Raw genomic sequence first — 20847 nt, 5'->3', positions numbered from 1 at the left:
AAAATGTAAGATCTGTGAAGCAAGTGTCATGAAAAAATGCCAGTGTCAAGCCAAGTCATTTGAATAGGTCTAACAAACTGTGTGTTAGGAAATGCTTAGAAAAAACACCATGCTTGGTTTTATTATTTGCCACTGTTGTTGTAGGATGAGACTGAAGTGAAAAGCCCGATAATGTAGATGTGAAGTGCTCTGAAGCCCAACAGATGAAATTGGGCCGTTCAGTATTGCATTCAGGACCTGCTTCATTCATTTTTAATGAAAACAAACCCCAACAAATAAATTATATCATTAATTATACCAGCATGTCATTACTTTGCAGAAAGTTGACCTGTAGCTTCACTTTTGTATACAGTGACTTTGCACATCCATTCATTTGCTTAACTGCTTATCCAGTTCAGGGTCATGGGGTCGAGCCTGCATAGCCTATTGCAGATGTCGTGCGACAAGGGGCAGGATACACACTGAACAGGTCCTCAGTTTATTGCAGGAAATTATGCTTTTTTGTGTAAATTTGATGTATCGTTACTGTTTATATATCTTATTGCTTTTGGTTTTCTGTCATCCACGAAGCAATTCAATTAATGAGTGTTAGGATTTTAAAAAAATTTATCATTTTTGGCACACAAACAGCTGAACTGGTAGTTTTTTAGGATGAAGTTTTGCTTTGATCAGCTTGTTTTCTTAACTTTTCTTTGAGAATTTACTACAGTGATGCTGTGTTATGAGATACAAGTGACTCTGTAGTTGTGTACTAAAAGCTACTTTCAGCTACTCACAAGGGGTCGCCACAGCAGGTAGCTACTGAAACACAAATTAAGCATATTAGAACACTAATCTTTTTTACATATATATATTTATTTATTTTAAGAAAAAAAAATGTTCTTGCTTAATCAATTAACCTCACAGCTCTGACCACCCTGTGTTTAAACATCATGAGCACTCACGATGGGTGATCAACTTTTGGTAAAGATCCCATGTGAAACTAAAACCGTCATGCATTTAAAACAACGTCTTATGAAATAAATAATGGCATGCACCAATCATCGCGTGATGCATTCCCTCTTCATTTGTTGATGGTCTCTAATTTACACCCTGGAAAACAATCAGAAATTCACAGCTCCTCAATAACCGAGTCCTGCTGCCACTCAGCATGGCTCCCTCTAGTGTGTGCTAAAGAGGAGAGAGCTCATACATGCAATCCAATCTTCTCCTCCCTTTTTTCTGCTTGGCTGGAGTTAACCTTGATTTCTGCAGTATGTCTGTTTGAACTGAAAGCACCAGCAGTGTGGATGCAATTTTTAAATCAGCAGAATAATTACGCGGTTAAAGTGCATCACACCTCTGCAAGGGACATTATCAGTGACATTTTCATTTCAAATAAATGATTATATACTAGCTCTTGTTTTTGTTGCCCTCAAAGAAAGCCTTCTCTGTCTGCATGCCTTGCTATAAGCTTAAGCTAATTCTTTGTAGCCCGAAGCCTTTCTCCGCTACTTGACACAGCATCTCTATTATGGGATGACATACTGCGAGGTACAGATTGACATAGTGTCAATTTAATCTCCAGCATTGCTTGTTAATGGATTTGAAGAGCGCATCCAACCTTATCATGTATTAGTGGTAAAATTGAGAACATGTTTTGGCCCTGTGATAATAGGCTCAGGCTATTTTTGTGTCATGTTCTGTTGTCTTGGTAGCAAAGTGGCAGATATTGTTTTTCCTTGAGGGACTCAGAGGACTTCTATTGTCTAAGCATAATACCCAAGAGTATTAAGCAGGAACCCTAGAGATGTAGCTTTTGCACTTTAAATGGGCCATTATTAGGTGTCCTTCATACATCAGAGGTGGCACAGGTTTATGGTGATATTTTATTAAATTTATACCCCACAGAATTCGATGGGTTAAAGGAACATAAAGTAACCCCCCCCCTCCCCCCCCCCCTCCGTGTTACAGGTTGAGATGTTCAAATGAAATGGTTTTTAAAAATGAAAATGCTTGCTCTGTGATGCCGTGTTTTCTGTCTGTCCTAATGCGCAGCGGACCGCCCAGCCTGAGTCACACAGCTGTCCCTGTGCTTTTAATTAGCCCTAATAACCATTTCAATTCCATTAGCAGGAAGCACCAGCCTCCTCTCCAGCACCAGCACAGCCAGTCACGATGAAAACATATGCATGCATGCACACTTCCCAGCATACCATACCACGAATACACATAACTGAATGCACCTGAATGGTAATCTTGGTTTTTACTTTGTAACAGTGGAGTTTTACTTTCTAGACCCGTGTGGTTTGCACACACAGAGACACCACAGAAAGCCAGAAAAAGAAGACTCTGGACACATATGTCAGTTTAATAGGCTATTTGAAACTGTTTCCTCCTCTGAGTGTTTTGTCCCTCTCTCTCTCCCTTCCCAGATCACCAATGTGATGGTGCCCTTCATGTTTAAGTATGCAGTGGACGAGCTTAACCAGATGTCGGGACACATGCTGAACCTAAATGACGCGCCAAGCACTGTGGCTACCATGGCAACGGCCGTGCTGATTGGCTGTAAGTCCCAGACTTGTATTGCACTGGCAGGTGCCGCGCTCATCAGATGGGACTGTGGGACTGCCTATTATCTACAGGCTGACCTTTCTCACCACATTCATATCAATACCACGGCACAACCTCTGCTACTCGCTCACATTATTTACATTATGAGCTTCGTTCTGTGTTTGAGTTCCTTTTAATCCTCACGACCCTCTCGTGAGTGCTGAGGACGATCATGTATGATACTTGTGAGCTCTCAAGGCAAACAGAGGTGAATAGATTTATAAAGCAGTGGAGAAGAAATTGCAATGTCCTTTGAAAGTGGTTAGGTAGTTATTTTGTTTCGTGCTGTGGCGAGGCCAGGGTTGCTTCTTTCACTTCTTCTTTTGGGGTCACCTTTTTCTTGTCTTTGTCCAAATGCTTCTGTGAGTACAAGAAAAGAGTCAGGAGTGAGATGTGAATGTGACGTGCCTTCCTGATTAGCGTAGGATTTCTGGGAACTGCTGCCGGAAAGCAGTATAAAATGAATAAACATGACAATACTAACAACCACTGTAAGTCACTGTGGCCTTCACTAAGATCAGCTTGTAAGCTCTGTATGCTAGCCCTGTAGCCACTTGTTCTAATAAGCCCACTTAGGTCTTATACACTAATACTACAGTTGAAGCACATGACGGGGGCTCAAGATGAGATGAATTGGGGTGACAAAGAAAAATGAATGAGGAAAGAAAATGAGAATGCTGTTACAAAAGGGAGATTTTATTTTTTTTTAAGATTCTTCTTTGTGACACAGAGGACACCGTGCTTGTAGGTTGCAGTGTCTGGTGTAATTTGGCTGAAAAGGGTGCACCGTGCTCATCCTACCTTGTCAGATGTGGACACATTGTTCATTAGATGAGCATTCCTATTTAACGCCACATTACAGCCCCACGAAGAGCGGCAGACAGAGCGATTATTGCCCTGACTTTGGTCTCAGCAGATGTGCCATGTATTCACACAACTCAGTGAAATCACCACAGGAAGACCACATGTCATTCAAACACAGACTAATATCAATTTGTGACAGTCATGCTAGCCATCTGCTTGTAAAACAATTTATGAGCAGTGTGAGAGCTCAGATGAACTGACTTTTCTTTTTAGTATTTAGTTGGAGTTGCTATTGGACTGAACAGCTCAGTTTTCTTGCTATATATTAATGATCCTTTGAAAAAAAAAATCTTATTATTGGATAATTTCTTTAACATAAAGACATGCTTTCTTCCACTTCTCTCCTTCACTGAAAGTCTAGACGCTCCATTCAAATTAAGCCTGTTTATTGACAACTCGATCACATCTTTACATTTCATTCTTATAAAACCTCGTCTCTGTTGCTCTGTTCTGTCGGTATTCACGCTCAATGCCTTGCTGAACACTCGGATACCCTCCCTCCCTTCAGTCTGCAGTGAGCTGGCCCGCTATAGTAGTGAGGCTTCAGACAGCATTCTGCTCTGTAATTACAAAAGGGAGACTGCTGCTGTAGCATTGCAGGGCTTGCAGACCAGAGATGATGCGAAAGACTTGTCTTGCTACCTCATACAATCCGTCTCCGCAGAGTAGTGAATGAGCCTAAAACTGCTTATAATTGAGCCTAAAAGTGCCTCAATGTGCTGCTTTCTGTTTAATAGGACAAGACAAGTGTGGGTCATATTCTTGTTTTGCTGCCTTTTAACAGTCTCCCGTGCTCAGGATGGCAATAGTTTCTCACTTTCTGCAGTTTAAACCTCCCTGCTTTTCACAGCAGGTGTCCTAAACTCTCCATCTCCTCCGCTATCCCAGATGGTGCCTCACGGGCTTGTGCAGCCTTCTTCAACGAGCTGAGGAACACCGTGTTCGGCAAGGTGGCCCAGAGCTCCATCCGACGCATAGCAAAGAACGTCTTCCTGCACTTGCACAATCTGGATCTGGGTTTCCATCTCAGCCGACAGACAGGGGCGCTGTCCAAGGCCATCGACCGCGGCACACGGGGGATCTCTTTTGTCTTGAGCGCACTCGTCTTCAATCTCGGTCCCACGGTCTTTGAGATGGCCCTCGTCAGTGCCATTTTGGTGAGTTATAGGTGTAAATGAAGACACAAACTACCACACAGTGTGCTTATGCATTCCTTTTCAGCTTTTACTTCTTATTGGTGTTGCTGTTTCAGTGCTTGATGTTAACATCACCTTGCCACTCCTCATAGCCGATTTTCCGGAAATTAATTTCACAGATACTATCTCATTTACATTTTAAATGGAATATGAATCCCTGTGAACTTTTGGTGGGCCCATTAGTGCTAATGATGAAACCTAAAGCTTTCTTGCATCTTAATGTCCTCCTGTGGAGTGTGCCCTAAACAGATGCCCCTTCCTCCACTGAAAGATGGGCTCATCTTTTAGTTCGTGCTATTACTCCACTGTGGATGATCAGATTGCCTGTAACAAGTGCAGACTCCACTGGCCAAATAGCTAAAGCATCATCATGAGTACTTCTTGTCTTTTCCTATTCATTTGTAACACTTGCTTTCACAGTGGAATGATGAAAAACAATACCCTCTGACAGTACCGTGAGATGCTAATAGATTGGTCTGATGTGGTCTCTTGACTTTTATCACAGTGCTGTTGAGTTAACCGCATGTAAAAGATGCTTCTTCCTGCCTGTGCTTTTCTCCTCTGCAGTATTACAAGTGTGGCGGACAGTTTGCAGCAGTGGCCTTGGGTACCTTATCAGCGTATACCATTTTCACAATTCTCATCACACAGTGGAGGTAGGATTGATGTTTTTTCTGCTTTTTATCTGTGTCTGCCTGTTGTTCAGATTTGTTATTGCTTCAAAGAGATTCGGTTAACATTTCTGGGGCTCTCTGCATTGTAAAAGTGCTCACTTTGAAATCCACAAATCAGCTACGATTAAAGCCATCGACAAATTACATAAGATTGATTACAATGCAGTGTTCTGCTGTGAGACCTTGGGTCCTTTCATCGATGTGGTTGTTTCTTAGAAAAGTATCAACCACCTAAACAATGTTTTTGAAATTGGATGAATATGTTAAAAAATGTTTCTTGGTACCAGAAACTTTTTGATTTCCAATTACAACCAGTTTGTCAGACAATGTTTATCTATTTGCAAACAAAGTCTGCACAAATGCAGTTGGTTAAAAGGACTCTGACTACAAAGTGGTAATCAAAGACCAGAGCACACAACTGGAATATTTTGTGGCTACACTGAAAGCTATGAAATATTAGCTCTTTGCTCCAAGAGGCTAAGCCATCAAACGATAGTCGATGGTTTCCCAAACTGCCTAAATTTTGCCCCCAGCCAAGTACAGCCTCCTTGTCAGAACCTCTGTCTGATAGTAACGGCCTCACATTGTCCACCCACGTTGGATAAACTGCTCATTAACTGCAAGAACATGACAAAGAGCCTCTTTTTAAAACTTCTCAGAACCCAGTTTGTTCGAATGCTCATGAGATGTATTAAAACAAGCCTGATCCGTGGCAACACCAACCCATAACACATAAGGATTCGCCAGAATTTGCACCAAACTCCTGTTTTCTATCATTTTTGATAGAAAAAAAAATCCAGTCACCGTTTTGATTTTCAGTTTGGTGATAATGAAATGCATGTAATAACATTTCATTTTGAAAAGCAACTTCATCATGGCAATAATGAGTAGACCAAATTTACAAGCTGTGCATTACTCACATTAAGGACTGGAATTACCAGTCACACTGAAGCTATTATTTCAAAGTAGGAAGATTTCTCCCAGGGAAGAGAGAGTCAGCAAGACTCTACTCTATTAAGAAAGAACTCCTGTGGACATTTAATTGATACTGTTGCATGTAAATTACTTAACCAAATAATTTTCAAATATTTACTTCAGTGGAGCTCCAACTGCCAGTGTCACAGTCCAGAAAGGTCCATGACCCAGGTTTTGTACTGATGCAAGTGACTGCCATGTTGTTCATGTGTCTGTGCACACAGGACTCGTTTCAGAATAGAAATGAACAAAGCAGACAACGAAGCAGGCAATGCAGCTATTGACTCGCTGCTCAACTACGAGACTGTTAAGGTGAGTTTCAAATCCCCCCACACACACCTGCACACACCTACCAAATCTGCTCCTTGAGCTGACTTTGGCCAGGCACATCGATATTAACAAATGTGTATGTCACCAACTAAATATTTTTATTATCTATTTGAGGTCTATAATACAGTGACCCTGAGAGGCCAAACACCAGCAATAAGAAAAACGCTGCAAAAGCACTCAAGTTGTTATTATGTTAGACAAAATGTCAGGAAAATGATTTAAAGCATGCTTTTGTATATATGTATGAGGTCAAAATGTTTGTAAAACATGGATTAATTATTTCAGAATCATTTTTATCTGTCACATGAGACCAAAAAACCTCAAATTATCCCAATTCATAGACTTGGAATTCTTTTGCATTTCTACTTGAATATATCAAAATATTTGATTAATTCTCTGTTGGTTATTCCATCAGCTATTTTCTTTTCAGCTCTCACACATTATAAAAGCATAATTTCCCGTGTTTTTACTTTTCTCATATTTCTTTGTCTTCATTTCTTCCTCTTAATTCTCTGCGGCACTCTTCTTCTCAGTATAAAATTGTCCACAATTTCTGTAAATGTTACTTCAGTAGCTACAAACAATGAGACATTTATCACCGGACACTCAGGACTATTTTCACGGTTTAGTCAATGGCCCAAATTGTGTCACAATTATAGTTTTGGACTGAAAGGTATCTGCCACTGGGGGCTTTAAAAATATAATAGAAATGTCATCTGAAGTCCTGGGTGGTTTATGAGTGAGAAAGAGTCTCACCTGCCTGATGTGATCTGTAAAGATTACTGTAAACTTTTCTCAAGGTCACATTACCTTAAAACTCTATCTTGTTCAGTTTTAAATCTCTTTTTAGGTAATCTTTTAGCACACAGCACAAACACAAACATAATCAGTATCGCGTTTCATTGCTTTGCTGGCCGTTGCAGATATATTTTGGATACCATGTTATTTTCTTTGCCGTATTATTTTGCGTCCTGTTTTTCTTAACGTTTTGTTCTGTGTTATTTTGTGTCATCTGTGTCAATGCGGCCGGATTTAGCATCACTCTGAGCTGTGAGTGTGCATATGTAATTAGATCTCCGCCCACTCAGAAATCCGTTCCACTTTCACAAAGGGCTGGATGAGAACCTGAATACGGCTCCTTACACTGCTTCGGTTTGTCCTCCATGCGCTACTTTCTAGTCTCGCTTATTCGGTGCATTTCCTTATATGCAAATCAGTGGCAGGTCTGTGTCCGCACAGCACCACTGCCGTTAGCTAGAGAAGCAAATCGCCCACTTAACCAGAGCAGAGAAACAATGATGCAAGCTTAACAAACAGCCGTGCAGCAACAATATTAGGTAATTGGCAGCAGAGTTGAGGAGGATTGTTATGATTATATTGTTGTTTTATGTGCCGAATTTAAGAGATGTGCAGGAGAGTGCTGGTGGCTGGGGCTCTTTTTCCTTTTTTTCTCCCCTTTAAATGATAGCTGTATGTCTTAATCAGAATTAGTGCTGCTTGTGTGGTGTAACACTTAAAAGAGCTATGTGTACTCTGTTAGTAATCTAGGTGTCTGTGTAAGCTGCTACAGATGTAAACACAGAGGATGATGACAATGTCGGTGATGAATAATCTGCAGCAATTCTTGTTTAACTTGCACGGGATGTTTAGGCTTTTCTCTCTATCTTCTTTTTTTCTTGTTCCAGTTGTCTAATAATTGTAACATTTGTTGTGTTTCTGCTATTACTGTTTCACTGCCAAATCTTCACCATGCAAAAATAAGGTGGCTGTATTGCTTTCCACATCCTTTAAAATCTAACGAGAGCAGATTAAGAGACAGAGACATGAAAAAGTGCTTTAGAGGCCAACTGAGACCCAGACTATGCCCAGAGCGGTCACAGAGAACAAATGCAGCCTCGAGGCAGGCTGCGCAAAAGTGTCTATCTGGCCGACACGGCTCTCCATGCTTCCTTAACCTTTAACCATTACCATATTTGAGTCTCTCCCTCTTTCACTCTCGACTTACTCTTTCATTCCTTTTGTGAATGTTCTCATTGTCTCCGTGGCCTGTGCTCTGTGTCTTAATACTTCTCATCTCTGCTGCAGTATTTCAATAATGAAAAGTACGAAGCTGAAAGGTATGATGGATTCCTGAAGATCTATGAGTCATCCTCTTTAAAAACCACGTCCACGCTCGCCATGCTCAACTTTGGTCAGAGTGCCATCTTCAGCGTCGGCCTCACCGGCATCATGCTGCTCGCTAGCAAGGGCATTGCAGCAGGTGAGTGTGGAGCTTGGAAAGGTGATACGTAAATGTCTGTTGTGGGCTTCCGATTTCTTTTGAGCCATAAATTGAATTGGATCCATGTGTAAAGGTAAAAAAAACCCAAAAGAAACTTGCTAGACTGACTTGAGCTGAATATAACTCTTCATGCCAATGATTTGTGGTAAGAACACAATGGAAATAGGGTTTAGACATAAATAAGTTTAAACATCTCAAAACAAAATCAAATGGACCGATGAAACTGGAAAAGAAAAGTAAACTCTGCCTGAACTGCATAATAGAAACTAAATGAGAACAAAACACAGCAAGCATGAAAAAGTGGCATGAATAGGATATAAAATAGCTTTGATGCAGAAATTGAAATCACAGGGGGTGGAGATGGTTTGTCTACTTTCTCAGCTTGAAAGAAAGAGAAGGAGGAAAAAAAAGGTTTGGCTGTTGTTTATTTTTTTAGATCTTGCATCCAAAGATGCATACATGATACAGTAGAGCGAGAGCGTGTGCATCGCTGTAAGCTGTTCTGTTGCTTTTCTATAGGTACGATGACGGTGGGAGACCTGGTCATGGTGAACGGGCTGCTCTTTCAGCTCTCCCTCCCTTTAAACTTCCTGGGTACAGTGTACAGAGAGACCAGACAGGCCCTTATAGACATGAACACTCTTTTCACCCTGCTCAACGTCGACACCAAGATAAAGGTAACTTATCGGCCTGTCACGCGCTTCTTCACATTTTTTTTTTCTCCTCCTGACGGTAGAGAACGGAATAGGTGAATCAGAGCAGAATAAATGAATCTCCACAGAGTTGAATCTTAAAAATTGAAGATAAAGGCAAGTCCAAAATGTGATGAAGCCTGTTACCCATCCATTTTCTCCAGCAGATTAAAAAAAGAAGCGAGCGGTAAAAGATTTTAACAGCAGACTGAGTTTCTCTTATTGCTGCATGACTAACCTATCCACATGTGTTGTAAAAAAATGATAGGTTGCAGTCAAACATAGTAATTACGTGCTTCATGTGACTCAGGTGCTTCCTCATCTATTGCCACTTGTAGTGCGTGACATTGCTCGCTGCATTAATGCGATCAGTTTGGGAATTTCTTGCGGAACTGTTGGCTGCTTACTTAGTGATTTATTCAGTGTTTTTTAGTTACTAAACAGTGGTCATTTTAATTAGAGCATCCATAATTTAGTAGTATATTAAAAGCTTTCTTTAACCCCCCCCCCCCCCCCCCCCCCCCCCCCCCTAAAAAAAATAGGCCTTTTCCCCCTTGTTTTTATAGTTAATTTCACTCCAGTGTTTCAGTTAATTTGTTGTGTTGCAATTATCTGTTGGACTATACAAATGATAAACTTGTTAACTTGCCTAATATTTGTGTTGTGTTCCAGCGCAATTATTGATTATGACTAGTGGTAGCAAAACAGACAGAAACAAAGGAGTGTCAGTGGGGAGAAATGAAAGGTCAAACTGCACTTAAGTGAATGGCTTTCTGTTAAAATTGCTACACTCATATAAATTTGGTCATTAGTGATTACTGAGTGCGCTTTCAAAGCACGGTATTGGTCTGTCTCATCCTGTGGTTACAGGAGAGGTTGAAGAAGCTGGCAGCCTCTTAAAGTAATTTTTTTGCCTTGTTAATATTTTTTTTTGTTGTTAACAAAAGTCACTTCTGCCTGCAGTGCAGCTTTCTCAGTGTCTCCTTTATTGTTCCCCTGCCAGCTGAGGGTGCAAATAACAATTCTATCAGTACTTCCTGAAAAATGACTAAAGTAATGAAATAATTGTGGGATTAATCTACCACCAGTGCACAATTTCATCCTATAGAAATTAGGAACGTTTAGACAGACCCTGCTCTTTAAATTATAAAATGCCCAACATTTGTACAATTTCTAATCTGCAAAGCTCATATTTATTTGATTTCTTATTTCATGGGATGTTTCATTGTATGGATCGTTTTCCTTTCTTTGTTTAAGACAGCCTATGTTGCGTCAGAAGAGTGCACTTGAGTGCAAATGGGCACCTCCTCCCTAACAATACAAAGGCCATTCTCATCTGCAGCCTGTAATTACAGTCAGAGAAATGAATCTGTCCAGTTACTTTTCTCTCATCAGTAATATTCCTCTCCATTGTAATTCCCAGTGGAATGGCGCTGCCCAGCAGGCCATTACTGTCTGAGTATGTGGGGTTTTTGTTGGGGTCTTTTTTTGGTAACACATTGGCCAATTATGTAGATGTAAAAAAAAAATTTAAAAGTCTCCCTCTCTTGAAGCTGCAACACAAAATAAAAGACAAATTATTTTGGCTTTTTTCCCATGTCGCAGGGTGTGAAATTATCATCTGTTTATACTAATGGACTGAGAGTTATTTGTATTAATTGACTGAGGTGGATAGTGTGTGATTATGTTGCTATTAGGTGGTACAGACATTGAGCAGAACATGCTTTTACTCTGAAGCTAAGGACAGCGTTTTATTCACTGCTGACCTTGGCTGCATCGCCGCACTGTGACTGAGCTCAGTATGTACCGAAAGTTTTCACGCCTATTGATCCTTCAATCACCGTGAAGGGCAGCGTGTGAAGATTCATACGGCCTTTTTGAAACGACCTCTCAAATTTGCTGTGAATGTCTCGCTTTATGTAGTCCATGTAGGCTCCGTGCTCCAGCAGTATGCCTCTTTACAAGGTGTTGGAGTAATGTTGCATCATGTTGAGCCTTCTCTGCCAGTGGCTGTTCTGGATCCTTCTCTTCTTTTTCCATTTTGCCTGTCTTAACCCTCTGATGGTGCGCTCTAGGAGAAGGATCTCGCCCCACCATTAACCATCACACCACAGGAGGCCACCATCCGCTTTGAGGATGTCTATTTTGAATACCTGGAGGGCCAGAAAGTCCTAAACGGAGTGTCCTTCGAAGTACCTGCTGGGAAGAAGGTGGCTATAGTTGGCGGCAGCGGGTCGGGGTAGGTAACCTTTCCGAGATCTGCGCTGTACGTTAAACCTTTAACCCAGCCCGTGTCATCTTATTTGCATGTCTTAGACAGTCTTATCACATATCATCAGTAGAGTGGGGGGTGTAGCTCCCCCCAGCTCACAGACAGAAGGATGCTGACGATTGGTTCCATGTCTGGTTGCAGGAAGAGCACCATTATGCGGCTTTTGTTCCGCTTCTACGAGCCCCAGCGGGGGAACATCTACATAGCGGGGCAGAATATCCGAGACGTCAGCCTTGACAGCCTGAGGAAGCTTTTGGGGGGTTGTTCCTCAGGTATGAGAAAATACATCACAGAAATAAACAGAAATGAAAAAGTGTTTTTATCAGCCACATAGAGATTTTTATTTATTTTATTTTGTGTTTTTGGCGGGGGTGGGGTGGTGGGGTCTGAACCTTCTCCTCCTCAGAAGAAGCACATGGACCTTTTGTCTCTAAGTGGTAAAGGTAATAATATATTGTTAGTGATTAAGCACAACAAGGGGGCAGCAAAGAACAATGTAACATTAACCATTAACAATAGCATTCAGAAATGAGCTGAAATCAGTTTGGTTTTCACTGCAGTGAGCTCAGAGGCTGATCTGAACAGATGGTACATGCACATATTTTTGTCATTTGCTTCCTTCACGTTCTCCCTCTTTGTAACTGCAGTCTTCTGTTTCTTTCACTGCTGCAATTAAAAAAACAAAAAAAAACAATCTTTGAAGCCTTATTTTTTTCTTAACTGTGTTTCTGTCAGGATGCCGTTCTGTTCCACAATACCATCTTCTACAACCTGCATTACGGGAAAATCAACGCCACGCCAGAGGAGGTCTATCAAGTAGCTCGTCTAGCAGGCCTCCATGACGCTATCCTCAGGATGCCCAATGGCTATGACACCCAGGTTGGGGAGCGGGGCCTCAAGCTGTCAGGTTAGCTGCATCATTATGCCTGCTGTTTAAGTACGCTCTTTCCATGCAAGCCACTGAAAAGCCTTGTTTTGCTTTTTTCTGGATTGTATACTACACTGGAAAAAAGAAAATCACACCCATTCTCTTAATAATTGGCGCGCTAATAGTTCCACATTATAATATAGTAGTTATACAGAAATCTAAGACTGGCTGTTTTTCTCGTTTGTTTGCTTTTTATTATTTTCATTGAAGAGTATCCACTGGTTCCGTTCATTTATTTTAAAATCACACAAAAAAAGAATGATTCATAACAAATGGAATTTTCTAAGAAGAAAAAAGATGGGCTTCTTATTTTGTTATTTATGTTCAAACAGCTAAAAGTCCAAAATCAAAACCATTGTTGAAACCATTTGTTGGAAAATGTTATAACCAATACATGTTTTGAGCCCTATTTTGCTTAATAAGTTATCAACTACTTTTTGTTTATGTTATTTCACATTTCAAATTGTATAACCTTATAAATGTTTAATTAATAGCGAAAAATTTATTTTTTTTCTAAGATGAAAATATAAACGTAACACATTTTAACTGACTATATACACTTAGAAGCCACATCATTAGGCACACCTTGCTAGTACTAGCTTTGACCTCTTTTTGGCCTCAGAACTGCCTCATTTCTTCATGGGATGGATTCAGAAACATGCTGGAAACATTATTTTGGTCCATATTGACACGAAAACATCTCACAGCTGCTAAAGATTTTTCAGCTGTACATTCATGATTGGAATCTCTCGCTCTACCACATCTCAATGGTGCTCTGTTGCATTGAGATCTGGTGACTGCGGAGGCTGTTTAAGTGCAGTGGAATCACTGTCGCGTTCAAGAAACCAGTCTGGGATGATTTGAGCTTTGTGACATGGCACATGTTATCCTGCTGGAAGCAGCCATCATAGGATGGGTACAATACGGATAAGGTCAGCAACAGTACTCAGGTAGACTGGCTTTAAACCATGCTGTGTTGGCATTAGCAGGCCCAAAATCTGCCACCATTTCACCCCATCACTAGCCTGAACTGTTGATACGAGTCAGGATTTTGCTGCTCTTCTCTTCGTTGCCTTCCTATCAACTCAAAGCAGTCTAACTATTCCCCTATTATCTCTGGCATCAACATTTTCATCCAGAGAACACAGGATATTCTCTCTCTCTCTTTCTTTTTCAAGATCATTCTCTATAAACCCTACAGATGGTTATGTGGGAAAATTCTCAATATATCAGCAATTTGTGACCAGCCCATTTGACACCAACAGCCACGCCACGTTCACTGTAACGGCTGCTCAGTTTGAACTTCAGCAGGTCATCTTGACCGTGAAGTAGGGCAGAATAAAGAGATGAAGCAATAAGTTCTCATTGTTATTTAAGAGTTGCACATGTTGTAGCTTTTCTTTCAAATAAATTCTGTTGTCTTTGTTATCAAATTCAATGAAATGAGCACATTGTTTTATTCAGAACATTAGTATGTTTATATGAAAGTACCATGAATGAACCAGGAGCATTGTATCATATAGCTGCTGAGCTGACTTTCCTGACATTTCGCCTCTGAGCATGGCTTTTTGAAATAGTTTTAACTGTGATTAATCTCTCACTGTACTGTCATTACTTCAACATTTTCTTCAATTTAGTGTCTGAACTTGTTTAATGGCATGTTGCCTTACAGTTAGTCACCCTCATTTGATCTACACATGCCTGTGTAGTATTAGGTTCCTAGCATCACTGTGCAACTCATTTAGCCCACGTAAACACACATAGTGTGAGCATTTTCACTCAGCATTCAAGATGCAATTACTGGCAGCACAGATTTCTTTATGTGGAGTGACAGAGTGAGTGAGAGAATGGACAAAATAAAGACATGACTAACTTCTCATTAATTTCACTGCGGCTGTACATGACAGCTGCCTGTGAGTTTGCGAGAGGTGGGAGGGAGGAAGGGAATGGGGGGCTGGGTGGGGGGGACGAGGAAGGAGACAGTCTGGGCTCTCAGACTCCTAACTTTCTTCATTTCTGTTCTCCACTGCCAGCAGTATTTACTCTCCCCGAACACCGCTCGCTTTCAAGTGGCCGCACACGGCTCATATGTAATAAAGGCAAAGTCAGGCACAGCGGGAGAAATCTTTGCGTCCTGCTGATTTTTCTTCACAATTAAATCAGGTCTGGTTTTTTTTTTCCTTTTCTTACCAGACTGAAACGTGTAGCATTGGTATTGTCTAGGTGTTGGCCCTCAGTTTGAGGTAATTCTCTAGCGAGAAGGGTCAGACAGAGACTTGCAGTAACGCGTATTTCAAAGGTTTTGGCGTTCGCCTTGCTATTTATGACGTCTGGTTTGTTCCAGGAGGGGAGAAGCAACGGGTCGCAATCGCACGGGCGATACTAAAGAATCCGCCCATCCTCCTGTATGACGAAGCAACCTCCTCCCTGGACTCCATCACTGAAGAGGTCAGTCTGACATTGACAGACACTAGCACGAATTTCTAATATACCCACAAATGCCCGCTCCCGGCTGCACGCACACATTAGCATGTCTGCATACACATTTAACAGAACAAACACCCACTCAGTCACCTGCTGTAGGTACACAATAATTCAGCTCATTCCTGCGTCACATACCTGCTGCGACATACACCCGCTGCACACACGCACACACACACACGCACGCATACCACCCCCATGTTCTCCCTTGCCACCTGCCACTGTTTTCTCCTACTTAATCTTCAGCTCAGCTTAAACCACACAGTCTTTGTAAATGTTACATTTAATGAGAAAGTTCAGCGCACCCTCACTGAACTTCAGGGAAAAGAGTGGGGCAGTAGACGTGGTTGTTAATTGAGTTTTTTTTTTCCTCTCTCTCTTGCTTCTCGTCATGATGGTGTTTTTAAATTATCATATGTAAACACTGCAAAGAAAAAAGCATATGGAGGTGGATGTTGCTGAGCAACATTGTGTTGACTTAGCTTCTCTTTCAAATCAAAGTTTGCGAGTACATTTCATATATTTCCTGTCATTCATGCTCTCTTTTTTTCCCCCTCCTCCCTTTCTTTTCAGACCTTTGTTATTGCAAACTTGGAAATATTTTCCTTTGGATTATGGGGGTACTCTTGTAAAGCTTAACAGTGTAGTAATGTTATTTGTCCTTGTGTGCATCCAGAACATCCTGACTTCAATGAAGGAGATGGTGAAGGACAGGACGTCTGTGTTTATCGCCCACAGGCTTTCCACCATCGTAGACGCAGATGAGATTATAGTGCTCAATGAGGTGAGAACTCAGCCATTTTTTTTTACTTGATCTCATTCTGCCCTGATTAACATCTTCAGGTGTAATGCAATTTCATACGACTGCTGAGTGTGCCCAAGTATAAACACACAGTGTGTTAATTGCCAGTCCAATTAGACGATTTTACATTGAAGGATGATGACCCGCACTGCGTGACCCCCAGTGCACTGCTTGTGCCAGCAACTAGAAAGAAGTTAGCAAGTCGTCTGTCTCTCTCCTTTCTTTTTTTTTTTTTGGCACTCATTTATTTACTTTTCTTGAACGTACGTGATAAAAACATGCTTTGTTTAGCTTCTCTCATTAATTTCAACAACAACAGGACACTGTTGGTAGAAGTGAATGTATTATTTTCTCCATAAGGGCTCATTAAACCAGTCAGACTCAACTGGGTGTTTTGGTCAGATGGCGTGTCTTGTTTGTCTCGGTGACTAATAATGTATGGGCCAGCTTCCCAGGCACTGATGAGGCCCTATCCGCGACTAAACATGTCTTTCCGCGGCGCTCGCCATACAAATGGCTTTATGCGGTTTTTCGGTCAGATGCGTTTAAGTCACGGTGGAGGTGAACAGCGATACTTGGTGTGGTTTGCTATTGTGTGCTGCATTACAGAGCTGTCCCAGCTGCTTGGGCTCGGAGACACTGCACAGTGAAGTCAGTTATTATCTGGAAAGAAAGAGTTCAAATGAAATGTAACACAGATGAAGTGACATTTTCCGCCAGCGCTCGAGTCAGATGGGATAAGGGATGAGAAGAGGCTCTCTTTGAACTGCGGCGAGTTGAGCCTGTGCCGTTCGTGTTTCCCGAGTCAGATGGCGGGGATCAGAGGGTCGTGGCGAGGAGGCATGTTTGCGTGTGATGTCGCCACGGCGTTTGCTAGTGTCACCAGCAGAGGACTGCCTGGGGTGCTCATTAAAATAACGAGCGGAAGCAGTCACATGTTCATCCTGGGTGCACTAAAGATGATGCCAACACCTCTGCATGCTCATGGGAGGTGGGGGGAGGGGGTGCTTTCATTTGTGTGTGACTGTGTGGGAGGGCTGTGTGGCATGTGTGTGGATTTGCGTGCGTGTCTGCGTGTTTTGCAAGAGGAATGCAACAGTTGTTGGGGAGGCGGCAGGGATTCTTATTGGAGGGGGGGTGTCTGCAGAGAGAGTGGCCGTGAAGAGATGCTAGCTATGATTCTGTGTTAACAACCCTTTTTTATTGTCCTGTGAAACCCCCCCCCCCCACCCCCCCATTTAGACTTTATTTTTTCCATATAATTTGGTTTCCTTTTCTCTGCTTAGGGTAAAGTGGCGGAGCGAGGGACCCACCAGGCTCTGCTCAGCACCGCTGGCAGCCTATACGGAAACCTCTGGAACGCTCAGAACAGCAGAATCCTGAACAGCAGCAAGAATTCGGCCGAGCCGCGGGCCGAGCGGCTGTCCCAGAAGGAGGAGGAGAGGAAGAAATTGCAGGAGGAGATCCTCAACAGTGTGAAAGGCTGTGGGAACTGCTCCTGTTGAGAGAAGCTGCCACCCGCCATGTTTGTTCATCCCTCACAGATGGCCTACACTGGAATCCCTGGTCTGCGTGCTATTGGGCAAGCGGGTACATCCCCCACTACCCACTCCAGCCAAAACCCTGTTATAATGACTATCTCTCCTCCTCTCCATGGAAATAAAGGCCAGCGCTCGCCAAAATGGAGGAGGAGGAGCAGGAACAGGGAGCAAGAGTGTTTAGCACTGGCTGATGTCCAGAGAGAGAGAGAGCTTATATGCCAGTTGTCTCAGCTGAAGCAAAGCATAAGAGACCTTGTATATCACATACGTGCGTGCAAGACATCTGTTAGTCAACATGGTTGCCCCCTCCTCTTCATTTTTTTTTTTTTTTGACATCAGGTTTATTGACATCTTCCTCTGCTCTGGAAACAGATGAGCGTACATGTAATGACTTGCATATGCCTTGATATTGATGCAATTTGTATTGATATGATTTTTAAAAACAATTCTTTACAAAAGGAATGAAACTTAGGTTTGGTTTTTATATATAAAGGGTGTATACGTGCAGCAGGCTGTGCAGCACGTTGTTATCGACATTTATTCTGAAAATGTGAAGATGTGTAGATGATCTGACCCCAGTAGAAGGCGATATATGTATATTTTTTATCTTGTTTGCACGAGTTATTTTGTGCAAACAAGTTCATTATCCCGTTCACACAATTATACGATAAAACCGACTTGTGGAACGTCAAGGCCTTTGTACATCACTTAGATGGAGGCACTCAAAAAAACACCGAACAGCTCCCCCGTGAACTGCTTGTATGTCACGGTCACTTTCATGTAAGCATAACACTGAGACTAACAGGAAGGAACTCTAATAAATCATGGATGGGTCTCACTACAATTTGAGCTTCATTTACAGGTAACATCTTAAAAGCATTTTTTTAACCATCATATCCCTTAGCCTTGGTTGACAAGCCTCTTCTGATGCAGTTATTTGGGAAGATTGATAGGTTTTTGAGTGTATGACCAAAGTAAAGACTCTTTCCGTGTGAAGGTTACGAGTAGATTTGGAAAAACGGACAGTGCACACACACCCTCTCTTTCTGAGGGCTGCTTTAGTTACGAAACACTTTTTTGTTTGGACCATTGCTATAATTTATCTAAAAATGAAGAAATTTATCACTGGGTGTCTTTCACACTCTGCTTCATAGTGCTTCAGATTAATAAATGTTGGCTTTTCTCTAAATAACAATGATGTCGGCTCCATATGCTTGTTCTGTTTTTAATTTCAGAAATATGACTACAAGATTATAGGCATTTATTTTTTCTATCATGGTATCGGGGTTGACACGTCTAAGACCGATCACAAGATGACACTCAGAGCAGTGCACATTTCTTAGTCACTGATTTTTACTTTTTAAAGGAATAGTTGTGAAATGTGCCTGTTTCCCAAAAGGGTTAGAAGAGACGTTTAACATCATATGTGGTTTAAAGCTACAGCAAATTAACATGTCTTGTTTAATTAGTACAAAATATATACATGTGTTATATGTTTTGTTTAGCAGGTGTTTTTATGCCAGACCAGTTCTCAGTCGTGCAACACATAACATGAATCTAAGTGCAGTACCAAACTGGAGTTGATAAAATCTGATCATGAATTAAAATCTAAAGGTGTCTAAACTCATTAAAGGTGTTGCTGGGTTGAGATCCGCCGACGTTCATGTACAAATGTGACAGAAAATGGATTCAGGCTTTTTGTTTGTCTGCCAGAAAGTGAATGAGGCTATTTACAGAAATATTCAGCTGTCTTTATTTTGCTACTTTGACCTCCAAAAACATTCAGATTAATGAGAAATGAATAAAATGTTTGCCTTAAACACTCACTGCTCGATTCAACATGTCAGCTAGCATAACAGTTGATTTTTATTTGCATTAATCTCATATTTATATTTGCTTTATTTGCCCTTCAAGACATCAACGTATCACTAAATTGTCTCAGTTCAGCAACAAAAATCGAATATTTCTTAAAATTGCATTTTTTAATTGACATAAACCTCAGTACATTCAGCACCTTTTGATCTCGACATAAGGTTGCTAAACAATCACAAAGCTGGACTAAAAATTGATTCCAAGCTCATTCTATACATGTGTGCAGTTCAAAAAAACAGCATCTGTGGTGGCGTGTGGGTGTAGTGCACACGGCATGGGTCACTTCCAAGTGTGGGAAAACTCCATTAATGCTAAAGAACACATTATCCTGTAAGTTTTGGAGGAACAATACGCTGCCATCTGGATGACATCATCATTTTCAGGGAGCGCTTTGCTTACTTTAAGACAATATCACTAAATAAAGGACAAAAAGGTGTAAATCTGCCCCAACATTTTTGAAATGAGTTGCTGGCTTTCCTTTAAAATATTTATTTTTCAAAAACCACAAAAACTTTTAGCATATAAAATATTACAAATTCCTAATTACAACATAAGGCCCCATTTTTGTAAAGGCTCAAAATTAACAGGGGAAACTGACATGATCTTAAATATAAGAATTGCTTTTAATACTTGGATGGAAATCAATCTAGAACACATGAATATCACAAAATGCTGTGTTTCCTCCCTTGAGATACTCTGTCAGGCACTTACTGCAGCTGCCTTCAATTACTGCTTGTTTGTGGCCAGTTTTATATCCATTTTCAGAGGACCAGAAATAATTGTAATTAGGTTTACTAGCAGGAATATCAGATTCACTACTTGTGAGTGATGACGGCTTGACAGGTTTAAAAACAATAAACCTAAATAAGACACTTTAGGAGATTCCCCAATGATTGTGAATACAGAGGATTTACAGCAAAATACAAACCATTGGTTGCACCCAGATCAGGCTTTTCCAGTTCTGGAAATAATTCTTTGGACAGCTCAAACTGAGATGACATTGTGCCAGAATAATGGCAAAAGAAAAAGCTCATGATCTAAAGAGTGCCGCATTATCTTTGAAACATGGTGGAGGTGTTGTCATGGCATGGCTGCCACTGGTGTATACGGCTGTACTCTGCTCGGATTCAGACAAACGCTGCAAAACTGACTGATCAGCACTTTACTGTGCAAACGGTTAGCCATCCAAAGCACGCCGCAAAAGCAACCCAAGAGTTTCTTAAGGTGAAGAAATGGGATATTCTTAAATGAGCAAGTCACCTGATCTCAGCCTAATTAGAGGCCAGTTACTCGAGATGAAACTAAATCATGAAAAAACCATTTTTCACTGATTTAAAATTGACTGTG

The 20847-nt window shown here is 41.3% G+C and overlaps 1 protein-coding gene across 1 annotated transcript in view; it reads left to right on the top strand.

Annotated features, from left to right (window-relative positions):
* abcb7 (ATP-binding cassette, sub-family B (MDR/TAP), member 7) overlaps positions 1 to 20847 on the top strand; it is a 25207-nt gene extending 4360 nt beyond the window's left edge. Inside the window, 13 exon segments of the mRNA XM_085172609.1 lie at positions 2415 to 2547; positions 4345 to 4613; positions 5220 to 5308; positions 6526 to 6613; positions 8717 to 8891; positions 9432 to 9589; positions 11680 to 11843; positions 12018 to 12132; positions 12134 to 12148; positions 12612 to 12783; positions 15149 to 15252; positions 15962 to 16069; positions 17374 to 20847. Of these exon segments, the coding sequence (XP_085028735.1) occupies positions 2415 to 2547; positions 4345 to 4613; positions 5220 to 5308; positions 6526 to 6613; positions 8717 to 8891; positions 9432 to 9589; positions 11680 to 11843; positions 12018 to 12132; positions 12134 to 12148; positions 12612 to 12783; positions 15149 to 15252; positions 15962 to 16069; positions 17374 to 17592 (1809 nt within the window). The 3' untranslated portion in view covers positions 17593 to 20847.

This window comes from Neolamprologus multifasciatus, chromosome 2, assembly GCF_963576455.1.
Source record: "Neolamprologus multifasciatus chromosome 2, fNeoMul1.2, whole genome shotgun sequence".
NCBI classification, from domain to species: domain Eukaryota; kingdom Metazoa; phylum Chordata; class Actinopteri; order Cichliformes; family Cichlidae; genus Neolamprologus; species Neolamprologus multifasciatus.
The sequence above is the reverse complement of the archived record's forward strand: the minus strand, read 5'-3'. Positions and strand labels throughout refer to the sequence as shown.